At 38.7% G+C, this 21,572-nt stretch overlaps 1 protein-coding gene across 4 annotated transcripts in view; it reads right to left on the reverse strand.

Moving 5' to 3' along the window:
• The window catches only part of Fer (FER tyrosine kinase), a 263,815-nt gene that overhangs the window by 161,463 nt on the left and 80,780 nt on the right, over window positions 1-21,572 (reverse strand). For 2 of the 4 annotated variants that reach the window (XM_028755701.1, XM_028755699.1), the window contains exons 9-11: window positions 15,515-15,607; window positions 7,514-7,720; window positions 971-1,093 (exon numbers count right to left, since the gene is read on the reverse strand). In XM_028755701.1, the coding sequence (XP_028611534.1) occupies window positions 971-1,093; window positions 7,514-7,720; window positions 15,515-15,607 (423 nt within the window). Of the gene's footprint in view, window positions 1-970; window positions 1,094-7,513; window positions 7,721-15,514; window positions 15,608-18,894; window positions 18,951-21,572 lie in introns of those variants that run through there. The other 2 variants (XM_028755700.1, XR_003709785.1) reach the window with 2 other exon arrangements.

Genomic DNA, 21,572 nt, shown 5'->3' on the forward strand with positions numbered 1-21,572 from the left:
AATTAAGAAAACAAAACTCTTGTCATTTAATTGAAGAAACTAGGTGCAGATGGAAACATTAAAGGTAAGCTTGGGTTTGTGGATTCTGAGAATCTGGGTATAAAACAATAACAACAAAAGAACAAATTGTCAAGTTATACGTTCTAAAATGAGTATGAAGTAAAAATTAGGGAGTGTCTACATTATAGGAAGGATAACAGGATTGGTCTATAAAAATCAACTAGATAAATGTCACCAACCGATTTTAATGTCTTTCCCATTTTTACATCATTCTTCATGTTGCACAGACCTCAAAGGAAAGGACCCTTGCCATTCCCAACTCAATTCCCTCAACCCTCAAAGTGGTGAAAGGCCCGAGTTCACTGTTGCACTGTGGTCTATGTCCCTAAGGTGCTGTCTGAAACACATACACTCCCCATGCCAATTCCTAACCTCACAAATCTCTTAGTACCTGAGAGAATTGTTTGTGATAGATCTTACAGGTAAAAATGATGTAAAGTGAGCTCTGACCCAGCTGCCTGGCTCCTCAGAGGGAAGCTATGATTTTCTGAGAAGAGACCAGTCCAAAACTTTCAACACACTGTAAACCTAAAGCTTAAAACTAAAATTCTGACATACTCCTAAATGCCAGACCTCTTCTTTGATGTCTACATCTTCAAATCTTTTGCCAGAACCATTCAAAGTATGATCCTCACATCTTTCAAGATAAATTGGGACAGGAAAAAAAAACAAAAAAACCCAAAAAAAAAAAAACAAATTAGGCCATTTGTATCCTAGCAAATGCTGAGCAGAAAGGCAATGTGTCTTCAGAAAATTAAAGGAAGTCTATATCTCAGCTAGATTGCCAGGAGTTATTGGTGTTCACAGAAGTAATTTGTCTCTGACATTGGCACATACCCTAAAAGCTTTCTTCTGTGACAAATGCTAACAAAGTATTCTTGTTAAAAAAGAAGCAAGATTTCAGCCCTACCTTTGGAATAGGATTCAGCAGAACCACCCCAGACTTCTTGGTGATAACTTGTTTGGTATTGAAGTGGTGATCTATAAGTTGAGGGATATTTGAAAACCCAGTGCCCTCGAATCGATATAGATTCTGGGGAGAGAACAACAACATACAATTATCAGGCAGACATTGTTTCAGAAGAAAATGATCTTAATCCAGGAGTTAAATTCTGTTTAAGGAGAGCTGAGTGCACAGCAGCATAAATATTTCTAACAATACTCAACTACATACTTACAGATAGTAATATATTAAAATAGATAGAAACATGAAACTCTATAACCTACTGCCAAATATTCTGACAAAAATAAATTTTTAGACTAAACATAATTCACAGCATTATTACAGTAAGAGAAAAAGCTAATGGAACTCAATTGCCTTTTACAAAAATGATGACCAAAGCAAACAAGACTGGTGCCCACTCAAGTTTAAGCAGAAAGAAGGCATTTGCATGCGTTTCCATGTATGCTCCATTCAATAAACTTTTAGTACTAAAAATACCATGAAAGGTTGAGGAAGCCTAATAAAATAATAATAATCATTTCTTCTTTGCTAATACAATGGGGTTTTCTACAGTAGGATCTCAATGTACCATTGATATATAAAAAGTAAAGATGCAAACATCATTCACAAAGACAAAGAAGTAACGAAGAGCGATAAGCCTTTGAGATCAGCAACTTTTAGATACATCTTGTTATTCAGTTTGTTGTGTGCGTGCGTGTACATGGAGGACAGCGCTGGGTAGATTGACAGGCAGTTGGGAGCCTAACAGAACTTCATCCTCTGCATAAGCAGCAGGTGCTCCTAAGGGCTGAGCAGGCTCTCCAGGCTCAGATCTAAGCATGCTTCACATTTCCAATCAGTAGGAAGCAGCGTTTTTTCACACTCTGTTGTCTTTGCTAGTTTTCATATTTAAATAGACAGCAGTGGGTTATTGTGTGTAAGAACTGACAGCAGGAAATGTAGAAATAACCCATTAATGCACTTTTCAAGGCAGGACTGCAATGCACTGTAACAAAAGCTTCCAGGGTGGTTCCTCCTTGGGTTTAAGGAACAGATCACAGAAGTGTCAGAGATGCAATGTACCACTTTAAGAAAACTGAAGAGACAGAACTTCCAAACTTTTTAAAACTAGGAAGGGGGACCAGGAGTCACTATTGAAGACTGAGAAGGAGAACACAGGGGAAGCAGAAAGAAGCTGGATCAAACAGACCAAATTCCCACTGGAGAGGAGGTGCTATTCTGCCATTCCCTAGCACAGCTTGGTAGATACTGTTTACAACAATGAACAATGCAGAGGAAACTACCATGTCAACAAAGAAGAGCCTGCAGTAGTGACATTAACCGCAACGACACTTCAACCAGATATGATTTCTACCTGTACCTTCTTTCAACTTACACTTAACATAGCAATCAGGGCATACTGTCCCTGAGGATAACTTCTTTGCCTTGCTTAACTAAAATCCTTTCTTCCCTCAGCACAAGAGCCAAAGCTGATGCATGGTAGACCAGGCTCACGGTGGTCTTTTACTTCATCTCTGACCACTCCTCGACTTGCCTCACTAGCCTCTGAGCACTGAAATCACCTTCCTGTTCTAAACTATGAGATGCACTCCTTCCTCAGAACTAGAGGTGTACTGGTTTGCTACATGAATGAATGTACAAAGCAGAAAGTCCTGTGGGTAACAGCTCCTTTACTGACTTCCTGTCCAGCTCTCAGCAGTGTCTTTTCAGTGAGCTTATCTCTAGTCAATACACAATCTCCACTTTCACAATCTCCACCTTCACAATGAAATTTTGTTTCCTACCTCCTCTGAGTTATTGAGTTTCTCCTTACACTGTATAATTATGTTTGACCCTATTATCACATATATTATATTTATTTTTTAAAGATGTGAGTGTTCACAGAAGCGCCCCCCCCCCAAAAAAAAAAATCGGTAGATTCCCTCAGGCTGGAGTCTGGAGTTACAGGTGATTGTGAGACATTTAGCATAGATGCTGGGGAATCAAACTCAGGTTCTCTGGAAGCTATCTCTCCAGTCCGGATTTTACTTACGATTTTTATTATCTCCCTCCCTTCTAGAATGCAGGCACAGTAGGCAACAGATTCCTTTATTTTCACTCAGTGTGATAGCCTTATGGTCTAGTACAATCTGTGGCATGTATGGCTTGTGGAATTAACATGTGAATGACATGAAATGTATTAAATGTTATGAAGTAAGAAGACAGAGACCTTACACATGGTTCACACACTCATGAGCACGAGATGTCAATGTGCAATATTTAATGAGAAATAATAAAATAAAGCTCACACACAATGAAATCTCACCTCAACCCTGCTCTAAGTTTCATGTCTATCTGTTCTCAAACATACACAACTACCTAAGAAAACAGGAGATTTTCTGTTTCCCTTTTTTAATTTAAGAACATTTCAAAAATTGAAATTACTAACTTTATAAAAATTATCCTGATACCTGTGAAGTTCTCAGCATCCTAACATGGTATAAAACCAGTAAATTCTCTTTCTTAAATAGGAAGATATATTGCCGGACATAAAGACATTGTCAATGAAGTTTACGCAAATAAGAGAGAGAAGACTCCCAGTGCTTTGGTTTGTTTCTTTACTCTCAAGATTCCACATGCTGTACTAGATTTGGCTTCAAACAGAACTGTATGACTTTCTCCTACCTCCTCTAACCCAATCCCATACAGAGTGACGCAACTCTATGATAAGACAGTAAAAAGTAAGGCTAACTTGAGTTTCTGGTTTGCTTGGTTTGATTGATTTAATTTCTTTGGAAACAGAATCTTGCCATGTTCCCCAAGCTGGCCTTGAAAATGGTAGTTACTTGCTCAGTACCTCCTGGGAAGTATGGATTTGGAATGGCTAAGTCTGAAAGTGGATTAGAGCTAGAGAAAATTACATAATAGTTTCACTTAAACGTTAAAGTAGTTATTGCCTTGCCCTAGTAATGACTGAATGATTACTATACAATGGAAAAAATAGTTTTAACTATACATGGATAATCCACAAGTTTAGAATTGCTATGCAAAAACATGCTGGCATTTTACTGCATACAATGAGATCCACAGCATGAATTTAAAATGTAGCTTTAAAGACCTCAGAGACTGCAGTAATGAATCTAAGTAATTCATAGATTTAATTACCTCAAAGTGAACTTGATACATGATCAATATCCAATCTCTTTCCATTTCTTAATTTAAAAAATATGTGGTTGGTCAAAGCTTTGTGCATTTATCAACTACAATGTGATATTCTCATTCATGACTATGTCAGGTATCAAATAACTTTTAGTAGGATATCCATCACTTGAAACTTTGCTCATTTCTTTATGGTGAGTACAGTAAAATTCTTCTACTTTGACATGTATAATGTACTACTATTAATTATACTCTACCTATTATACCATGAAAACCAGGACTTCCTGTTTCTAATACAGCCACTGTACCCCTGTACCTGTGGACTGACCTCTCCCACTTTTCCCAGCTTCTGTACTCAACTCTGGGCTTCCCCACAGCAAGTGTTTTCTACCTGAATTATTTCACATAACAACACTATCCCACTATATCCACAGTGTTAGCCATGGCAGGATTTCAAACGATTTTGTGGCTGAACAGTATGCCAAGGCGCATGTGCACCAGCACCTTCCCTGCATCTATCTACTGGACATTTAGGTGGATCTCACATCCTGGCCACTCTGAATAGTGTAGAGGAAACCATGGAAATGTCTTTTAAACATGCTCTTCATTTCAGGTAGTCATATGATCCAAGACACAGTGTTTCCAGATCATGTCACAGCTCTACTTTCTGGTTGTTGGGGACACCTCACACTGATCTCTATAATGGCTACACTAATTAACATTCCCCCAAAAATGTATGCTTCTTTTTCCATTTCCTCATAGCCTTTGCCCTTCAGTCTGTCTTCTGAAAAACAGACATGCTATCTCAGTGATCTGATATGATTAGAGGTGTCAAAGATCTTTCATAAATGTCTGTTACTATTTACATTTCTACTTCTAAGAAAAAACATACTGAAGGCATGCTGCTGTGAAAGGGGGAACTCATGGGATCACAGCCCTGGACAAGACACTACAGTCAATGGGTCATGGCTGAGAGGGAAACCAGCTCCTCCCTCCCGGGAATGAGCCCTATAAGAGGCTGTCCAGTACAAAGTGGCCAGCTCCCAAACCTCACACACATAAAAACCAAAAAGTCTTAGCAGGCTGTATTTATATGTTTATACATACACAAATGTGCATGTGTGTGTATGCGTGCGTGTGTGTGTGTGTGTGTGTAACAATAACAACAGGATAAAGAAGCTAGCAATAACAGAATAGGAACATGGAAGGAGGTGGAGGGAAAAAAGGGAAGTGGGGAAAGTCATGTAATTACATTCTTATTAAGTTTTTATAACAAAAAAAAAAAAAAGAAAATTGCTTTAAGAGGTCTACTCAGACCTTTCTTCTTTTTGAATTGGGTTACTTGGTTTTGTGCTAGTGAGGGACTTGATTTTTTATATATTGTGGATAATAATCCCTTTAGCTGTATGGTTTGCAAATGCTCTGATTCTGATAAGCTGCCTCTTTCTCCTGTTGATGGTTTCCTTTCTGTGCAGCTACTTTACTTTGCTGTAAACCAGGCAAACAGTTTTCTGTTGTCTATATTTGGGGACAAGACTTTCCTGTTGAGAATGTCATTTGCTATGTTCTGTAAGTTTTAGTGTGGTATATTCCCATTTTCATTTATCTTACATTTCTTATTGAATGCCTTCAGTGACCTGTTTCTTTAAAGAAATGTTTCATTTCCACGTGTCTAATGCTGCTTCCAGGTTTCTTCCTGTGTTTCTTCTAGCTTCACAGACATCAGAAAAGACTTTTTTTTTTAATTAAAAGACAGTTTCTTGTGACATATAATCTGTCCTGGAAAAAGTTCAGAGTGCAGTTGAGTGGAAAGCAAAGTCAATGGCTGCTGGATAAAACACTCTATAGATGTCTCAGCTCTACTGTGTCCAAGATGGTTAGCTCCGCTGTTCCTTTGTTAATTTTTCTGGTTAGATTATCTAGTCACTGATGAATGCTGAGTGTTAGACTTTGTTATTGTTACATTACATTCTATCTTTCCTTTATGATTTATTAGTACCTTTTTTATATAGTCAACTAACTACTAAATTTCACATATTAAATACCACTTTTGTGCTATTGATGGCTCATGTGTTTAGGTCTAACATAATACTTAGTAAGTATATTCTGAATAAATGAATAAATAAATAAATAAATAAATAAATAAATAAATAAACAAGAGAATAAACAATGCCATTATGGTGAAAATTTTCACCAAAGTTTTTTTTAAATATGTATCATTTTATCGTTAATTTATTATTGCCTGTTAATCTAAGTTTCATGGCTCAAGCAGTCAACCCTAAGTTCACACTGATATGTATACAAGTTTCTAAGTCACTAAAATCCTATAGGTTTTGCTATGGTTGAGGCTTAATCTTTACATAAGGTAACTAGTATTACCCTTGTGCCTTGACATAAACTAAAACTGTGGACAGGCATTTTTCAGAAGAGAGTCATTTCAAATAATAGATTGAGAAATAACAAATGCAGGCAAAATTCTTCCATTCGCCAAAACACTGCCACTATAAATTTCTCAGTTAGAAAATGTAAAAATGTCAAAATTACTATTCATCTATTTAGTGCTTAATAATGACAGTCTACCAGGGAGCGGTTTGGCAATGCTTAGGGCCTATCAGAAGGCTTAGTGGGTGAATGCACTTGCTGCAAAAGCCTGCAACCTGAGTTTCACTCCCCAGAACCCCAAGAGTTAGAAAGACAAAAGTGACTCCAGTGAGCTGTCATGTGACCTCCACGCATGTGTAAAGCAGCACCACCTCCTCCCCACACATCACAAACACACAGAATGATCATAAGTCATTAAAAGTAGTTTAACAATTTAAAACTTCCAAGAGTATTAACTTTAGAATATATAATGTGGATAACTGTTTATATTTATCATTTTCTGTTTACTGCTTAATAAAGTCAACAGATATTATAGAAAAATAGAAAAAACAGTAATAGCCAATCATAAAATAAATTCACCACTCTTGAAGTCTTTCCTTAATACTATTCAACAAAAAAGATCCCAGTTTGAAACTAGTCAAATAGGTATACATCTCATAATCTTAAGTTTTACTACACGAAGAAAAATACATGGTATTTACATTACTTTTGTTTTTAACTTTGTATTCAAATTCAACATTTTAGATATTTCCATTTAAATTTAATTTTATTGTCTTTTAAATATGGTATTTTCTCATTAAGATCAATATTTCAGTCAGTTTTAGAGCATTATATTTATGGAGTTACCAGAGAGTTAATGTTAAACTTATAGCATGGACAGCAGTTCTCATAAGCCATCCACCAGTATATTTCAAGCCTAGCACAATGGGCTACATCAATGTATAGGAATGAACTAGACTGGACACGTACATCAACAAATTGTATGATAAAGTGCCTCCTTTGTCCGTCAGAATATACAGAAAGGACATATTCACCAGGTTTCCCATGGCTCTCTCGAACCAGGAAGTCTCCTTGCTGCTTCAGGAGTTCTTGTGCCTCTATCCGGGGGATAGCGCCATGGTACCAGTCATGCTCCGCCAGGGGCTTCTCACCCATAGAGATCACATCGGAGAGCTGCTAAACAAATATGAACAAAAAAAGTTAGGGAAAAAAATTTTTTTCCAAATAAAATTCTTTGCAAGTACTTCATACATATGTTCTGCCTTCATTGGCCAATTAAAAATTAAATGATAAACCTGACATTTTCATAATTATTTTTAAAAAAATGTCCTGGGCCGGGCAGTGGTGGTGCATGCCTTTAATCCCAGCACTTGGGAGGCAGAGGCAGGTGGATTTCTGAGTTCCAGGACAGCCTGGGCTACAGAGAAACCCCCCAAAAAGAAAAAAAAAAGAAAAAAAAATGTCTCCTGGAGTACCAGGGCTGAAGTTTAGTGCAAGTAAATATCTATTTCTATCATGGGCAGGGACATTAGCACTTCAGGTTAACAGTTCTAATCTTATTCCTCTTATCATAAAATAAATTTATTTAATACTATTGACCAATCAGAAAAATGATGAAAGAGCATTTCAGAGAAATGTATAACAAACACAGTAGACATGTGTTTGTCATTGAATTGATTAACTCTGGAAGCACAGACTGTGCCCTGTGCAATGGCAGGAAGGGGTCTCAGGTTCAACCTGAAGCAGCCTCACTAACTTACACTCACTCCTCTGCCTTACCTCTGCTAAGCCATTGCTCTGCCACATGGCTGCTCTTGGTTTTGCAAAGCAATGGCAGTTAAAGCTCTGGGAGAAACAGCATCAAAGAAAATCAGCAGCATGCGAACACAACACATGCGGGGACAACTATAAGCCATGAACACAAAGCAAGTCATCTATGACTTTAGGGGAAGAGATGCATACCAAACGGCTGAAATAAGTGAGAGCTAGCTACATGGCCTTCAAACCCCTGAAACTAAAGGAAGGCGAAAGCACACATGCTATGACCACAAGTAAGCTTTCTTGTGCTCTACTCATCCACAGGAACTAAATAAACTAAATAGAAACACTGACATAAATTATTATGGGTCTCAGAATTGATGATCCTCATGGAAAAAAATTATAAGTTGGAAATAATCAAGATTAATAATAAAGTTATGGTTTATATCTAAAATGTCCTCCAAAAGCCCTGTGTTGAAGACTCTGTCTTCAGACCCTGGTGGCTAGAGTCAAGGTAAAGATGGTAGACCATCCGGTGGCACTGCCTTGGAAGGACTCCTGACTCCTTCACAGATGAGCAGAGCCGAGTATGTATTTTCACCAATGACTCAAAATAAGCTGTTCTTCCTCAGAAGCCATTTATCTCAGCACTCTGCCATGGTGCAGGAAAGCTGACCAACACAATAAATAAAAGGCAAACATATACATATAATAATTTATAGGTTGATATTATTAATCTTATGACAACTACGTAGTAAGTGAAAACTAATTTTAACAATAGCCTCCACTCATCTGTATCACTGAAGAGGTTTAAAATATTTTCATTCAAGTCCAACACACCATTAGCCAAAGTTCATCTTATTTGTGATAAAAAGAAAATGTTCCAAATAGGCCTCAAGTATATCACACGTTTTTGTGGTTATTCTTCCATTTATGACAGCTACATTTTTAAAATATGAACCTGATGTGGCAATTTTTCATTAGTATGCTGTTTTTTTTTCTCCTAGTGCTAACAATAATGAAAACAGTGACACATAACAAGCCAGCCACCATTAAGTAAAAAAACAGATGCTACATTTTAAAGGGGATGTGAAACCTGCCCAAAGCTCTTGCTGAACTGATACCAAGAGCTGGTAATTTTTAAAGAAGGTAATCAAAAACGTTGTATATTTCTTCCCCACATTCGTCACAATCTATCTAAATATAATAGTCAAGATTTTTATGCTACAGTAGAAAGCTATTTATAAGCCTCTCCTACAACAAAGTACCCAAAGATGAGTTCAAAAAACATCCTTCTCAAAGGGTCTTCCTGACAGGAAAGCGGCACAAAGCAAGGATGCCACAGTCTGATCCCGTGCCTCATTAGCCGACGACCCATCACAATGCCATTTACTCAGGGCAGGCAGAGTACGGAATGCTCAGTAAGTCTGAAAGGGGTTTCAAACATGAGGTTCAAATACTACCGAAGATGCTAGAGACAGATTTGAAGATAAACTATGTTTGGAAAGAAATTATCTTGAGAAAATATCTATCAGGTTTGTACTCTGTCTTTTGTGTTTAAGAAAATAAATATATTTTATTGATAAAATAAGCCCCGATATCAATGACAGCATGTTTTCACCAGTTGATTGTGATCACTTGTAACTTTATATCACACATTTCAACTAAGATTGTGAGGAGACCCTTAAAATCATCAGCACATAGCCATACTTCAGTATAGAATACAGGAGTCCAGCATGGTCTGTTTCTTATTTTAAATATTTGAAGAAATACATGAAAAGCAGATTTGGTCTCATACAATAAAAATTGTACAAAATTAACCTTAATAAGACTTTCTTGAAAAACTATGTATAAGAATATGATATAACACAAAAGATTTATAGTTCCTTGTTACCTTTTTTTTTTTTAACTTTAAAGCCTGAAAAGGGGGGCTGGAGAGATCGCTCACTGGTTAAGAGCACTGACTGTTCTTCCAGAAGTCCCAAGTTCAATTTCCAGCAACCACATGGTGGCTGACAACCATCTATCTATCTGGAATGAGATCTGATGCCATCTTCTTATGTGTTTGAAGAGAGTGACAGTGTACTCATATAATAAGTTAAATAAATAAATAAATAAATCTTTAAAACAACTGAAAAGTAGGTTAAAACCTTAATAATAGAAGACAAATGAAATTTAAAATGTATAATATTTAATTTTAACCTGTCTTGTTATAGAAACTGCAGGTTACTTTTCTGGATACAAAGATGAACACAGAAAACTACATGAGAATGACAACACCACTCCACCCTCCACCTTCCCACCCCCATCACCCACACTTCTGAAATTATAACTGATAACATCCCTACCCCTAACCCTGCTGATGGTGGAAGGCTCATATTATATCTCTAATACTGGAACTGATACACCTTTAAACACAGCTGTAATGTAGTTTGCCAGAAAAATACAAGCAAAACATATTTGCATTATGAGTCTACATAAAAAGACATACATACATACATACATACATACATACCAAATTCTAATTCAAAGATTCCTAAAATTAAAATAATTCCTATGTCAATACAGTGCAGAAAAAATAACTTTTAAAGAGATAGGGTTGACTAATTTAAAACTTTTAATCTTTATTTGAATTAAACAATAATAATTTGGATCAAGACTTGTATGAACCTGATTTTAAAGAATGTTTTTCAAAGAGTGCTATAATTAGAGGGACATTATACAGTCCACAACCAGTAATACAGTTCACAGGCAGCTGTAACATGGAACCAGGAGGTTGCTCAGCCAGGCATTGCAACAATTCCATATAAAATGAGCCTTGGAGAAAGGGCAATACTCTTGACATGGCTAGAGCAGGTCTCGATAACTTTAATATGGTTTGAAAGCTTTCCAACTCAAATGAACTATTAGGATTGCCAGGACGCTTTCAAGAGGTGCAGTTAATGCTGCCCGACACCTCTGCCACTGGCTTCAGAAGCAGGGTCTGGGAAACAGTTTCCAATGCAAAATGACAGCCTTGTGAAGATGGAAAGACACTAGATGTGGAGCTGGTCCCAGGCTCTGGGATACTAATGATGTGTTACCTGGCTCCCTTCATGCATGCTGAAAGAGCATGCATGTGCTTGGAGCTGATACAACGTTAAAACATGATCATAAGCCCAGTACATCTGATGTATCAGACACAGTTAAAATTAAAGCCTAGTTTGTCTATCAGCTAATTATCTCATGTCCTTCCTTCCATCAAGATCTAAACGTCCCACTAGACACTCTTTAAAGTGTCCACAATTCTACCACTGGTTACAAACATGCAGACCAATTGGTATGGCAATTAAAAATGCAATTACAATTCATTTCATTTTCTATATATATTTGCTTTACTTTATCTAAAATTAAGCATTAAAACTCCAATTTTAAATAAAGAAACAGCTATTCCTTACTGCTGAATTCTATGCTTCTAGATGGAGAAGACTGAATTTAGACCTGTACCCACATCAAGGCGCATACATAACTAAACTGTGAGTGTGAAGAGCACACAGGATGTGCATCAACTTGAGATGGGCACAGCTTTTTACACTAACATCAAATTCACAAGACTAATGGTGCACACTATTGGAATTAGAAGCTGTGGAAGAATAGCAAACTTACAGGCTAAGAGAAAACATTTGTACAGTACATCTATGATAAGGGACTTGTTTCCCCCAAAACACTTAAAATCTCACACAACTCAACAGCTAGGAAAACAAAGCTTATGGCTGAGGGTGCAGTTCACTGATAGAGTACTACCATGCATGAAAACCTAGGTTCAATCAGCAGACCCTCAAAAAAACCATATAAAAAGATTTTAAGAGTGCCAACATTATAAACAGGTTTATCTTTAAAGACTACATAGGTTGGCATACGCCATGCATAAGTAGCTGCAATGTGTAGGCAAGCTTCCTGGAGACGGTCATTTTTATGCAGATCAATATGAAGATGAACTTTCAAAAATACAATTTTTTGAAAAAATATAATATTGTTGAGATGAATTAATGATTTTACAGAATTATTGATTTGGTTTACATAGTTTTAGGAAGTTAGGGTAATTGATAGCAAGTTTCAGGAGATGGCTTAAGTTGGTTTGCCAGAAAGCTGTAATAAAGTTGGAATTAAGAGTGGTATGTGCCCCTCCTGATAGAACAGTGAGGGCTGCAGAGGTTGGTTAGAAAGGGAGCACAGTGATCGTGCATGCCTGACAAGCGTGCAATTGTACTAAAGAGAGAAGCTGGCTTGAGACAAGTTAATAATTACAGGAAATACTCTTTCCAGGTTGAGCCTGAGTTCTTCGATCTTGTGATCTAGGGGCGTGGCCATAGGTTTCAGGGTACACCATGAAAAGACAGAGTTATGAATAAAGAGCAAATAATTCTGAGAATAAGAATAGAGGATAGATGCTTAGCCAGCTTAGCTGAACAAGACTTCAAAAATAAAACATAAGATAGATCATGATCTGTTTCTTGGTAAATACAAATTGTTGTCAGCTAAGCATAGGGAAAATTTGGTACTAAAGACTGGCTTCCTTAATCAGCGACATAAGAATTATGGCTTTGGGGTTACAATCAACTTGTGGAGAGAAAGGTAGATGAAAAATGTTTAGTTGGGTATGAATTTCAAAAGATGTATACATAATCAATAATCCTGTTGTAATTTCCTTTTGTGTAATGGTTTTAATCTGTTTTTGATGAATATGTTATGTGGTGATTGTTTTTAGAGAACATGTTTCTTGTGGCTATGAGGTAACTTTTTCTTACATAGAGAACTCTGTCTTAGGTGATAGAAAGAAAGCTATAAGAAAAAATAAAGTTGTTAGAGCCTACTTGTTGAAGCTTTGCTTCACCCACCAAACGTGTGTGTGTGTGTGTGTGTGTGTGTGTGTGTGTGTGTGTGTGTGTGTAAAGTGGCTGGAGCTTGCCACTGGAGCTTTTCTCCATCCATCCACAAAAATGTATGCATGTGGATGTATCTAAAATGGTGGGAGCCTTGTTGCATCCACCCAACATGTGAATGTCTGTGTGTGCATGTATGTATGTATATATGATATATGCATGCATGCACATGTATGTATGAAGTTGTTGGAGCTTGCTTACTAGTGTGCATGAATGTGTGCCTGCTTTACACCATCACTGACCCCATATCCTCTCCATGGATTACTGAACACATTGTCGGAGTTAGGCTTCCACAGTAGGTAGCCAATTAGCACATGAAGGACACTTAACATTATTACTCATTAAAACTTCCAAATAAAAATGACAATGACAATGCACAGTGACTTCATGCTTGAATAAAACAATACAATAAAACAAAAGAAAGCCCAGGCTACATGCAGAGAAACTGTGTCTCAAAAACCAGAACACAAAAACTAGAATACGATAGATAGATAGACAGCGATGTGAGATAACAGTAGTACTCAGATTTATACTGTTGTTAGAGCACTCAGACATACACTGTTGTTAGAGCACTCAGACGTACACTGTTGTTAGAGCACTCAGACGTACACTGTTGTTAGAGCACTCAGACGTACACTGTTTGAAATATCAAGAAACGGGGTAAGTAGGGACTGAGCTATCTTCCAAGGGGTGTGGAGTACCCTTCTGGGGGACTAAACCATCAGAGCATCCTGTGGTAATTATTGTGGGAACAGGAAACGGGAAGTAGGGGGTAAATGGAGGCAGAGTCCATGATGATGCCTGCAGTTCAGACTCTGGAGACCAGCATCAAAGTGCAGATCTAGCTTTGTTGTTTGTTACACAAGCTTATATATAGCTTTTTAGCCAACTGGGGTATGTTTATGCACTCAAGGGCAAATCAAGGCACAATAGGTGTTTAACAGAATCTGGCTCGCCTGCCCATGCCTGTAGGGGAGGGTCCAATGCCCCATAGAGATTTCTGTGAAGGAGCTACCAGCCCAACCTCAGGTTCTTTGTGTTACCTCACAGGCAGGCCGGGAACAGTGGAGATCATACACTGTATATGACATCAGGACTCCTCAAGGAGTCACAGGAGCCTGTGCATCACTTCTCTGTCCCACTGCCTCCTCCACAGGTGAATGGCCACATCCCCACAGATGCACAACATAGCAAACACATGAAGCCTCTGATGAAAATGTGAGAACATGAATTCTGTGTCATGTGAAGTTTATCACAAGAAAACAAACTAATGTGGCTAGTATATAGGGCTTGTCTGTATAAGAAAAGATATCACCTAATCAAAAAATTTTAAGTTACGATAAAATTGTCTCTAAATGGCTATTCATTTGTAGATTCCCAGGCTTATCGTGTGCCACAATCACATTCACATTAAAACTCAAGCCCTCTGTCAGCTTGTGCTTGGAAGGCAGCAGGCAGCATTCAGCAGGAGAGAACAGCTCCAAGTGGTTGCTTGGGGTATTTCATGCTTGAACTACAGATGTTAAAATAGATCATTCATATTCTACTATGCTCCACCAGGAGAAGCCAAACTGAAATTTTAATGATTAATCTAGCAAAGAAATTACTTTCATTATCAAATGTCCTTTACAATGGAAATACAAGCTTACACATTTTAAGAACACAGATACAGTACTAGCTATTATAAAAGCATTATTTCCTAACTAACACTGTTTACACTAGGCCTCTAGTAAGGTTCCAAAGTCACAGAAAGCCCATTAGATACATGCCGCACAAGGTACCTGTAACCTGCTGCTTCCCTTACCATGTTTGCCACAGCAATTCCAGTGTCCACACACAGCATGGGCTCACATCATCTCACACCTTCAGCAGACCTTAGAATGGTAGATTATTTTGAAAAGTCCTTCACCCAGCCTTCATTAGTATGCTGTGAAAACTGTTCTACTTTATCAATACTTGACATAGCTAATATCCTACCATGCCTCGTAAATTGTATAACAATGGAATATGTATAGAGTGTGTGTGTATAATCGTTCAATACTACCTACAGTTTCCACCATCCAGCAGTGGCCGCAGAGTATCCATGGCCAATAAAGGAAGTCTACTGCAAACAAGCTATTTCTATCCTTCCTATTTTGCCCGGGGGTATACTACATTCATATGTAAACAGAGTCCTATGCATAAAAACAGTTGAATCCAACCCAAGTTTCCTATTTGTGAGCATAAACATATAACCGGAAACAGCAAGACCGTGGTCACTACGAGACAGCACATAGTTAATCCCACTTACTGATGAAGATCCGAGGACCGATTTTGGAGACTTAATTATCCCAGCAATTGAATGACGAATAGATTCAAATTTGGATAGTCTCTCCTTTCTCTCCTGGAAATAATAAGAATCAGCCATGAGTAACAGGAAACCATTGAGTGTTTACATTTTACTATCTAGGTATTTGTTCAAAGCTCAGTTTTCTAACTATGTCAAATATAAACTTCCTAACCTAACCAACACATGTAAATGTAAAGCATTTTACATTTAAAGAATGATCTGCTCTTCTGGTCCCTCAATATATCACTTTATTTGGGAAAAAATAAGGAAAGTCACATAGATGAAGGAACGTCAAAGAAGAGCAATTAATTATTAAATAATAGGTACATAAAGAAAGAGGCATCGCTCTAAGAAAGCAGCATAGGTATAGAGACTCTAAAGTAAACAAAAATAAAACACACTTGTGAGTTTTCCATAAGAAAACATTAGAGGGAAAAGAAAAGAACCATGTCAATCATCATGTAACATGTCAATCGTGTACCATGTCAATCGTGTACCATGTCAATCGTGTACCATGTCAATCACACTGTAAGGACATGACTATTGTAAGCCAAGTTACATTTCCACAGGACTCACTTGGCAGTGACCACAGGGAAGGATGGGGCAGGTAAAACATCAAGGAAGGGAGGCAGAACTTGCTGAGAAGCCAGTCAGTCTGCACTTCTCTTTCCGTGTATATTTCTGAATATCACACACCACAACAGAGACAAACCTTCTGGCTTTTAAAACTTTCAGGTCTAATTTACTAGTGCAGATGAATGGAGTGAGTGTAGGCAACAAGACTCAGAAGGAGAAGGAGTAGAGACAGGCTGGGAAGAGTGCACGGATCTGTTTGGAAGAACTGGCAGGTAGCCCAGGAATGCTGCACGTCTCAGCCTCTGGCCAGCAGCAGACACAGAACAAGAGAGCAACATTGGCCATAGGGTACCATGAGGTCCACTCAGCAGGAGAGCTCAGTGCTGTCTTGCACTGCCCACTCACTCACTCACCAACCACCTGTCTCCAGAGTCCACTCTGCTGTCAACACTGCAGTTGCTGAACCTCGCTGCCCCTCTCTACTTGACTACCCTGCTGCTTTTACTTCTAAGAGCAGCAGGCCAACAGTTCTAAGCAGTCTATAAAGACATTAGTATTCATCATTTGGAACAACTTAAGAGAATCTAATAGAATAGGTAAGGTAATTTCTCCTTTTTCAGCACTACTGTGCTAACTAAAGATTTCATGTAAATCACTATTTGTACATCAATTTGATCATAAGACTGAGAAAAATAATATAAGCTTTGTTTAGAGTTACAAGTGAGGAGAAGCTGGCACTTTGAAGATACATATATTTTGTGTAATGTACTTCTAGGGAAACACATCATTCCCACTGTGCAAACAATGATCCCTTTAGGAATGTGAGGACCTGCTATATAGCTTCAACCCAAACATGAGATACAGATATTTCAAAAAAGGAAAAGGAAAAGGAAAATCCTGCTAGAAGGCTTGAGACAAAGAACACTGAAACACAAAAACATAGCAAGCACTGGAAAAGCATGTCTGTGCTCAGGGTATGTTTTGTTGTTTCCTAAGTCTGCAGCAGTAAAAGCTGAGAAACCATTGCCAGGACACAAGGCCGACTGCATGGGAGTCCAGCACGTGTGGCTATGTGCAGGATGGTGAAGAGCACGTGTACTTCACAGGCTGGGTTTCCACTCCCCAGGGAAACCTGAGCATTCTCCCCTTCCTTTCTGAAATGCCTGTCTGTTCTGAGCAGCTGGAGAGGTCACCTTGTGCAATAGCTGACTGAAAGATGCAATGGAAATGCTAATGTCACCTGTACAGCAATGACAGTGTCACGAAAAAAGCAGCAGGCATTTCTGCTGTGCCTGTATGCTGTTCTGGGCAGTGTTCTTCACGAGCACACTAGAGTGCTCTTCCAGAATGTGAGTACTAAAAACATGTAACTAAACTACATGAAGAAAGCAGAACCCAAAAGTATAATATTTCTTCAAATAAAGTTAAAAAAATTTCAGGGGAAAAGTTTAAGTATTGAAAACATTTTCTGTACATGAAATGACTGTATGTATTCGTATGTACTCATGCACGCACAACTTGCCCTAGTTTTGCTTTTGGCACCCCACCCTAGAAGAGGAAGCCTTTCATCAAAACTCTCAGCCATTCCCTCAGGGGGTTAATATAAGGATTATACCACAGGTTAGAATTATCTAACAAATAAAGCAGGTGTGAGAGGAAAATGACTTCAAAACCCAATTTCCTTTGAAGTCACAAAGTACAAGGATACAATCTGGAAAAGCAGGCTTTCTAAAGTTTAAAGGCATTATTAGATAGACTGATCTAAAACTATATCAACCATCTTATGGTTTATAGATGAGCAATCAAAATGTAAGTGGGATTTACACATTATTCTAGCCAGTGTCTGCTCACTCTGTGCTCAGATTTCCAGGAGTGAAACATCAAATTCATTTGCCAAGCTCCTGTCTATGTAATATCACCTTTAAATTATAGTTGACCAGTAACGTATCAGACTGTGCTGAATTTACTGGCAGGCTGATTTTTACAGACAAGAATTAAATGGCTATTTAAAAGAATCATTTCCAAAGGCACAGTGACGTATGCGTGTGCATGTGTGCACGTGTGTGCGTGTGTGTGCTCTCGTGTGTGTGTGTGTGTGTGTGTGTGTTAGGCTGCTGGTGTGAGGGCCAGAGCATTCACTTGTCCACCTCCCATGAGGACAAGATGGAGAGCTTGCTCCACAGAAGACAGGAGAGCGGATCACCTGACAAAGTGATAGCTCCTCCCAGTGGAGGAAAGCAGGGGAAGGCAGTACTATGAAAACACATCTCATGTCATAAAGATTCTGATGAGAAAAACAACCTTGATAGCCAGTTCCACGTGCAGAATTAGTTTCACATTTCATTTAAGAATAGGTTTTCATAGTGTGAAATTAAGTAGGTAAATGAGATTAGAGCTTGATGGCCCTGGGTCAGAGTCGCACACGCACACACGCACGCACACACGCATGCACACACACACACACGCACGCACACACACACACACGCACGCACACACACACACACGCACGCACGCACACACGCACACATGCACACATGCACGCACTTCACTGTTGACTTATATCAAAGAACTTAATTTTTAAAAGTAGCCATTTAAGTTAGGAGGCTACCTTTGAAATCAATCACCATAGATACAATGCCCCTGATTACATCCATAACTGTATGCACATACAAATATAACTAGACTCCTGCACGTTAATGTACCTGCTGTCATCCATTACTGATATATTTAACCTCTACAGGAAACAATTCCTAAATTACCTTAAGCGTCATCAAAACCTTCTATGTCTGACTCAAGGTATAACGGGAATGTCACTGGTGGCCTGGTGAAGCATGAGCAGAAGCAAAAAGGGCAAGAATTAGGATTTTGTGAAATCAAGAGCCCACACCAAATGGCTACGGTAGGAAAGACAAGGCTCTCCTGCTGAAGGGACGAAGACCGTCCATCCAGATGTCTGCCCAGGTGACAATGCTGTTCTCAGCCTCTCTCCCCAGCAGTGAGAGGGAAGGATCTAGACCAGAAAAATGTCTGCTAACAAGACTTCTCTCCTTGTCACTGTGATGCATCGATTCTGATAAAGCATGAACATTGTCCGCCACAGTCACTGCCACAGAGACTAGTCCTATTCTGTCCCCAGAGGCCCTCAGCACAGAACACAAGGAGAAGAAAAGTCAACTCTCAAAGTAGCTACGGGAAAACATTTTTGTTCATAATGAGATGTTAAAATAATAATCTAATATTACTTCCTACAGACTTCTGCAAACAAATCCAATCTCATTATATTCTTTAAAGAGGCAATTCTCAGTGGATCAAGTCAAAGCTGAACACCTGATGATTCAAGAAAAAGATGAAGAAGGCAGCTGTTCTAGAACGCCGTAGCTGTTCTAGGCATTCCTAGGGGCTTCTTGTTAAAGCAGCCGTGCCATTTGCAGGGATGCTGCTGAGAAGCCACTGCAGCACAGAAAGGGTTGCCTGAGAACGTTTGACATTGACGGTAACTTCATAAGAAAAGGAAATACTGTAGATATCAGAACATCCTTGTAAAAGGAATGCACTTACACATAACAGTTTCCTGCAGGTGAGGGTATTCCTAGGAAGAATGAAAAGTGCATGAGTTTCTGTTTCAGCCAGGGTTTAGAACTGGAGTATTAAAAGAGTTCTGGGATGCTTTGTTCTAACTAAAGGCACTGTAGCACTCAGGGCCTCGTCATTAAGTTAAGAGTGCTATGCTGGCCTCTGCTGCTTGCATATTAAGGATCTTCATTTAAAGCAACACAGCTCATGTCAAGTATCTTCATATCCCTCAAACAAAATTAAGGCACAAATACCTAAAGAAAAAGTCTGGTGTTTTAAAAAGACCTTACTGTAAAATAGTAATGCCCTGACACTGAGCGCTAAGCTGTAAAATGTTATAAATCATCTTTCTAACTTTCTTAATTCTATGCCATTTGTCTAAGTTGATGGCCCTGGGTAAGCACAGCTGCAAGAAGCTCCCTTCCTCCTTAACATCAGATACAGATCAAGCTCTGGTGTGTCTTCTCCAAATATGTAGCCCAAATCACTGATGATGATGATGATTCCTCAAGACTATTATATTTAGAACAAATGTGGACATATAGTATAGATAAAACGTAGAAAGCCATATGGCTTTCTCTCTCTCCATGTGCACAGTGACACAGCACTGGTGACTCAGAGTCACCAGATGGGATGAGGATTTGCTCTTGCTCTGGTAAGCTCAGTTTTCCCCATCACGGCATCACATAGGAATGTCACTGCCAGAAACTCCATCTGCACTTGGCCTACTCACTCCTCCCTCCCCCAAGACACTCTGGAGAAAGGACCCAGAAGTATGAGATGCATTTCAAGCCCTTTCCTGAGGAACAACACCCTGGTCCTACAACTAAGTGTACATTTGCTAAGTGTAAGTTTGTTTTTTAAATATAATTATTATGAACTAACTCATCTAGAGTCAGTGTAACCAAGATATTGTTTTTAAAACATTCAAGGGACATGCTAACACAGTAAATTCTTCTACTTCCCTAAAGGAACAATGAAACCTGGATCACAGAATCCTGAGAGCTACTGCAGCCCAGTCATACGGGAGCTCAGAGTCCAGTTCTCCTTGAACTGAGTTAGAAGCAGTTGTGAGTGCCATGTGGATACTGGGAACACAACCCAGGTTCTCTGCAGGAACAGTGAGTGCTCTTAATGATTATGCTAGCTGCCCAGCACCTTCATGCCTCATCTTCAAGTTTCTGAGAAACTATTTTCCATAATGCCTAAGGCTGGGGATATAGCTCAGTGGTAGGGAACTTTCCTATCATGCATGAGGTTCACAAAATGAACGAACAAATAACTAGTAAACAATGAAAACGTAAAACCAAAACAAATCTGTTGAGCACTTAAGAGGAAGTATGTTAAGGCCTAAGAGACTCAACTGGAGACTAGTTTTCCATCAACAGTATAAAAATGATTCCAGTGAATGAGGAGCCAGAGAAATCTGTGAAGTGCCAGGGTTTCTCAAACTCAGAAAAAGGTTGAGGACGGATCAGGAGAGAGCAGTCCCTTCAGGTATCTGCATATTCTTCATAATACTGCTGTAAGAATACAAGCTTCCAACTTCTCCATTTCCTCACCAACACTTTTTCTGTTTCTTGATGACAGGCATACTGGTTGGTGTGAAAGGTTACTTGCCTCACTTCTGAAGGATGAGTTCATTGAAAGTGGAATTCAATGGTAAGATGGGTTTTTAGCACACAATGTCTTCTAAGCTTCACTGTTTCTGGTAAAAAGTCAACTGGAACACAAAGAACCTTTCCCTTATACATAATGGGGTTTTTCCCTATTTTTTAATTGAATACAGTATGAGTAAATGTAAACTTATTCACATACTTGCAGAGTAATGTAAGAGATAGAAGAAGGGAGGGAGGGAGGGAGAGAGGGA

Source organism: Grammomys surdaster, unplaced genomic scaffold (genome assembly GCF_004785775.1).
Source record: "Grammomys surdaster isolate TR1022 unplaced genomic scaffold, NIH_TR_1.0 126076, whole genome shotgun sequence".
In the NCBI taxonomy this organism is placed as follows: domain Eukaryota; kingdom Metazoa; phylum Chordata; class Mammalia; order Rodentia; family Muridae; genus Grammomys; species Grammomys surdaster.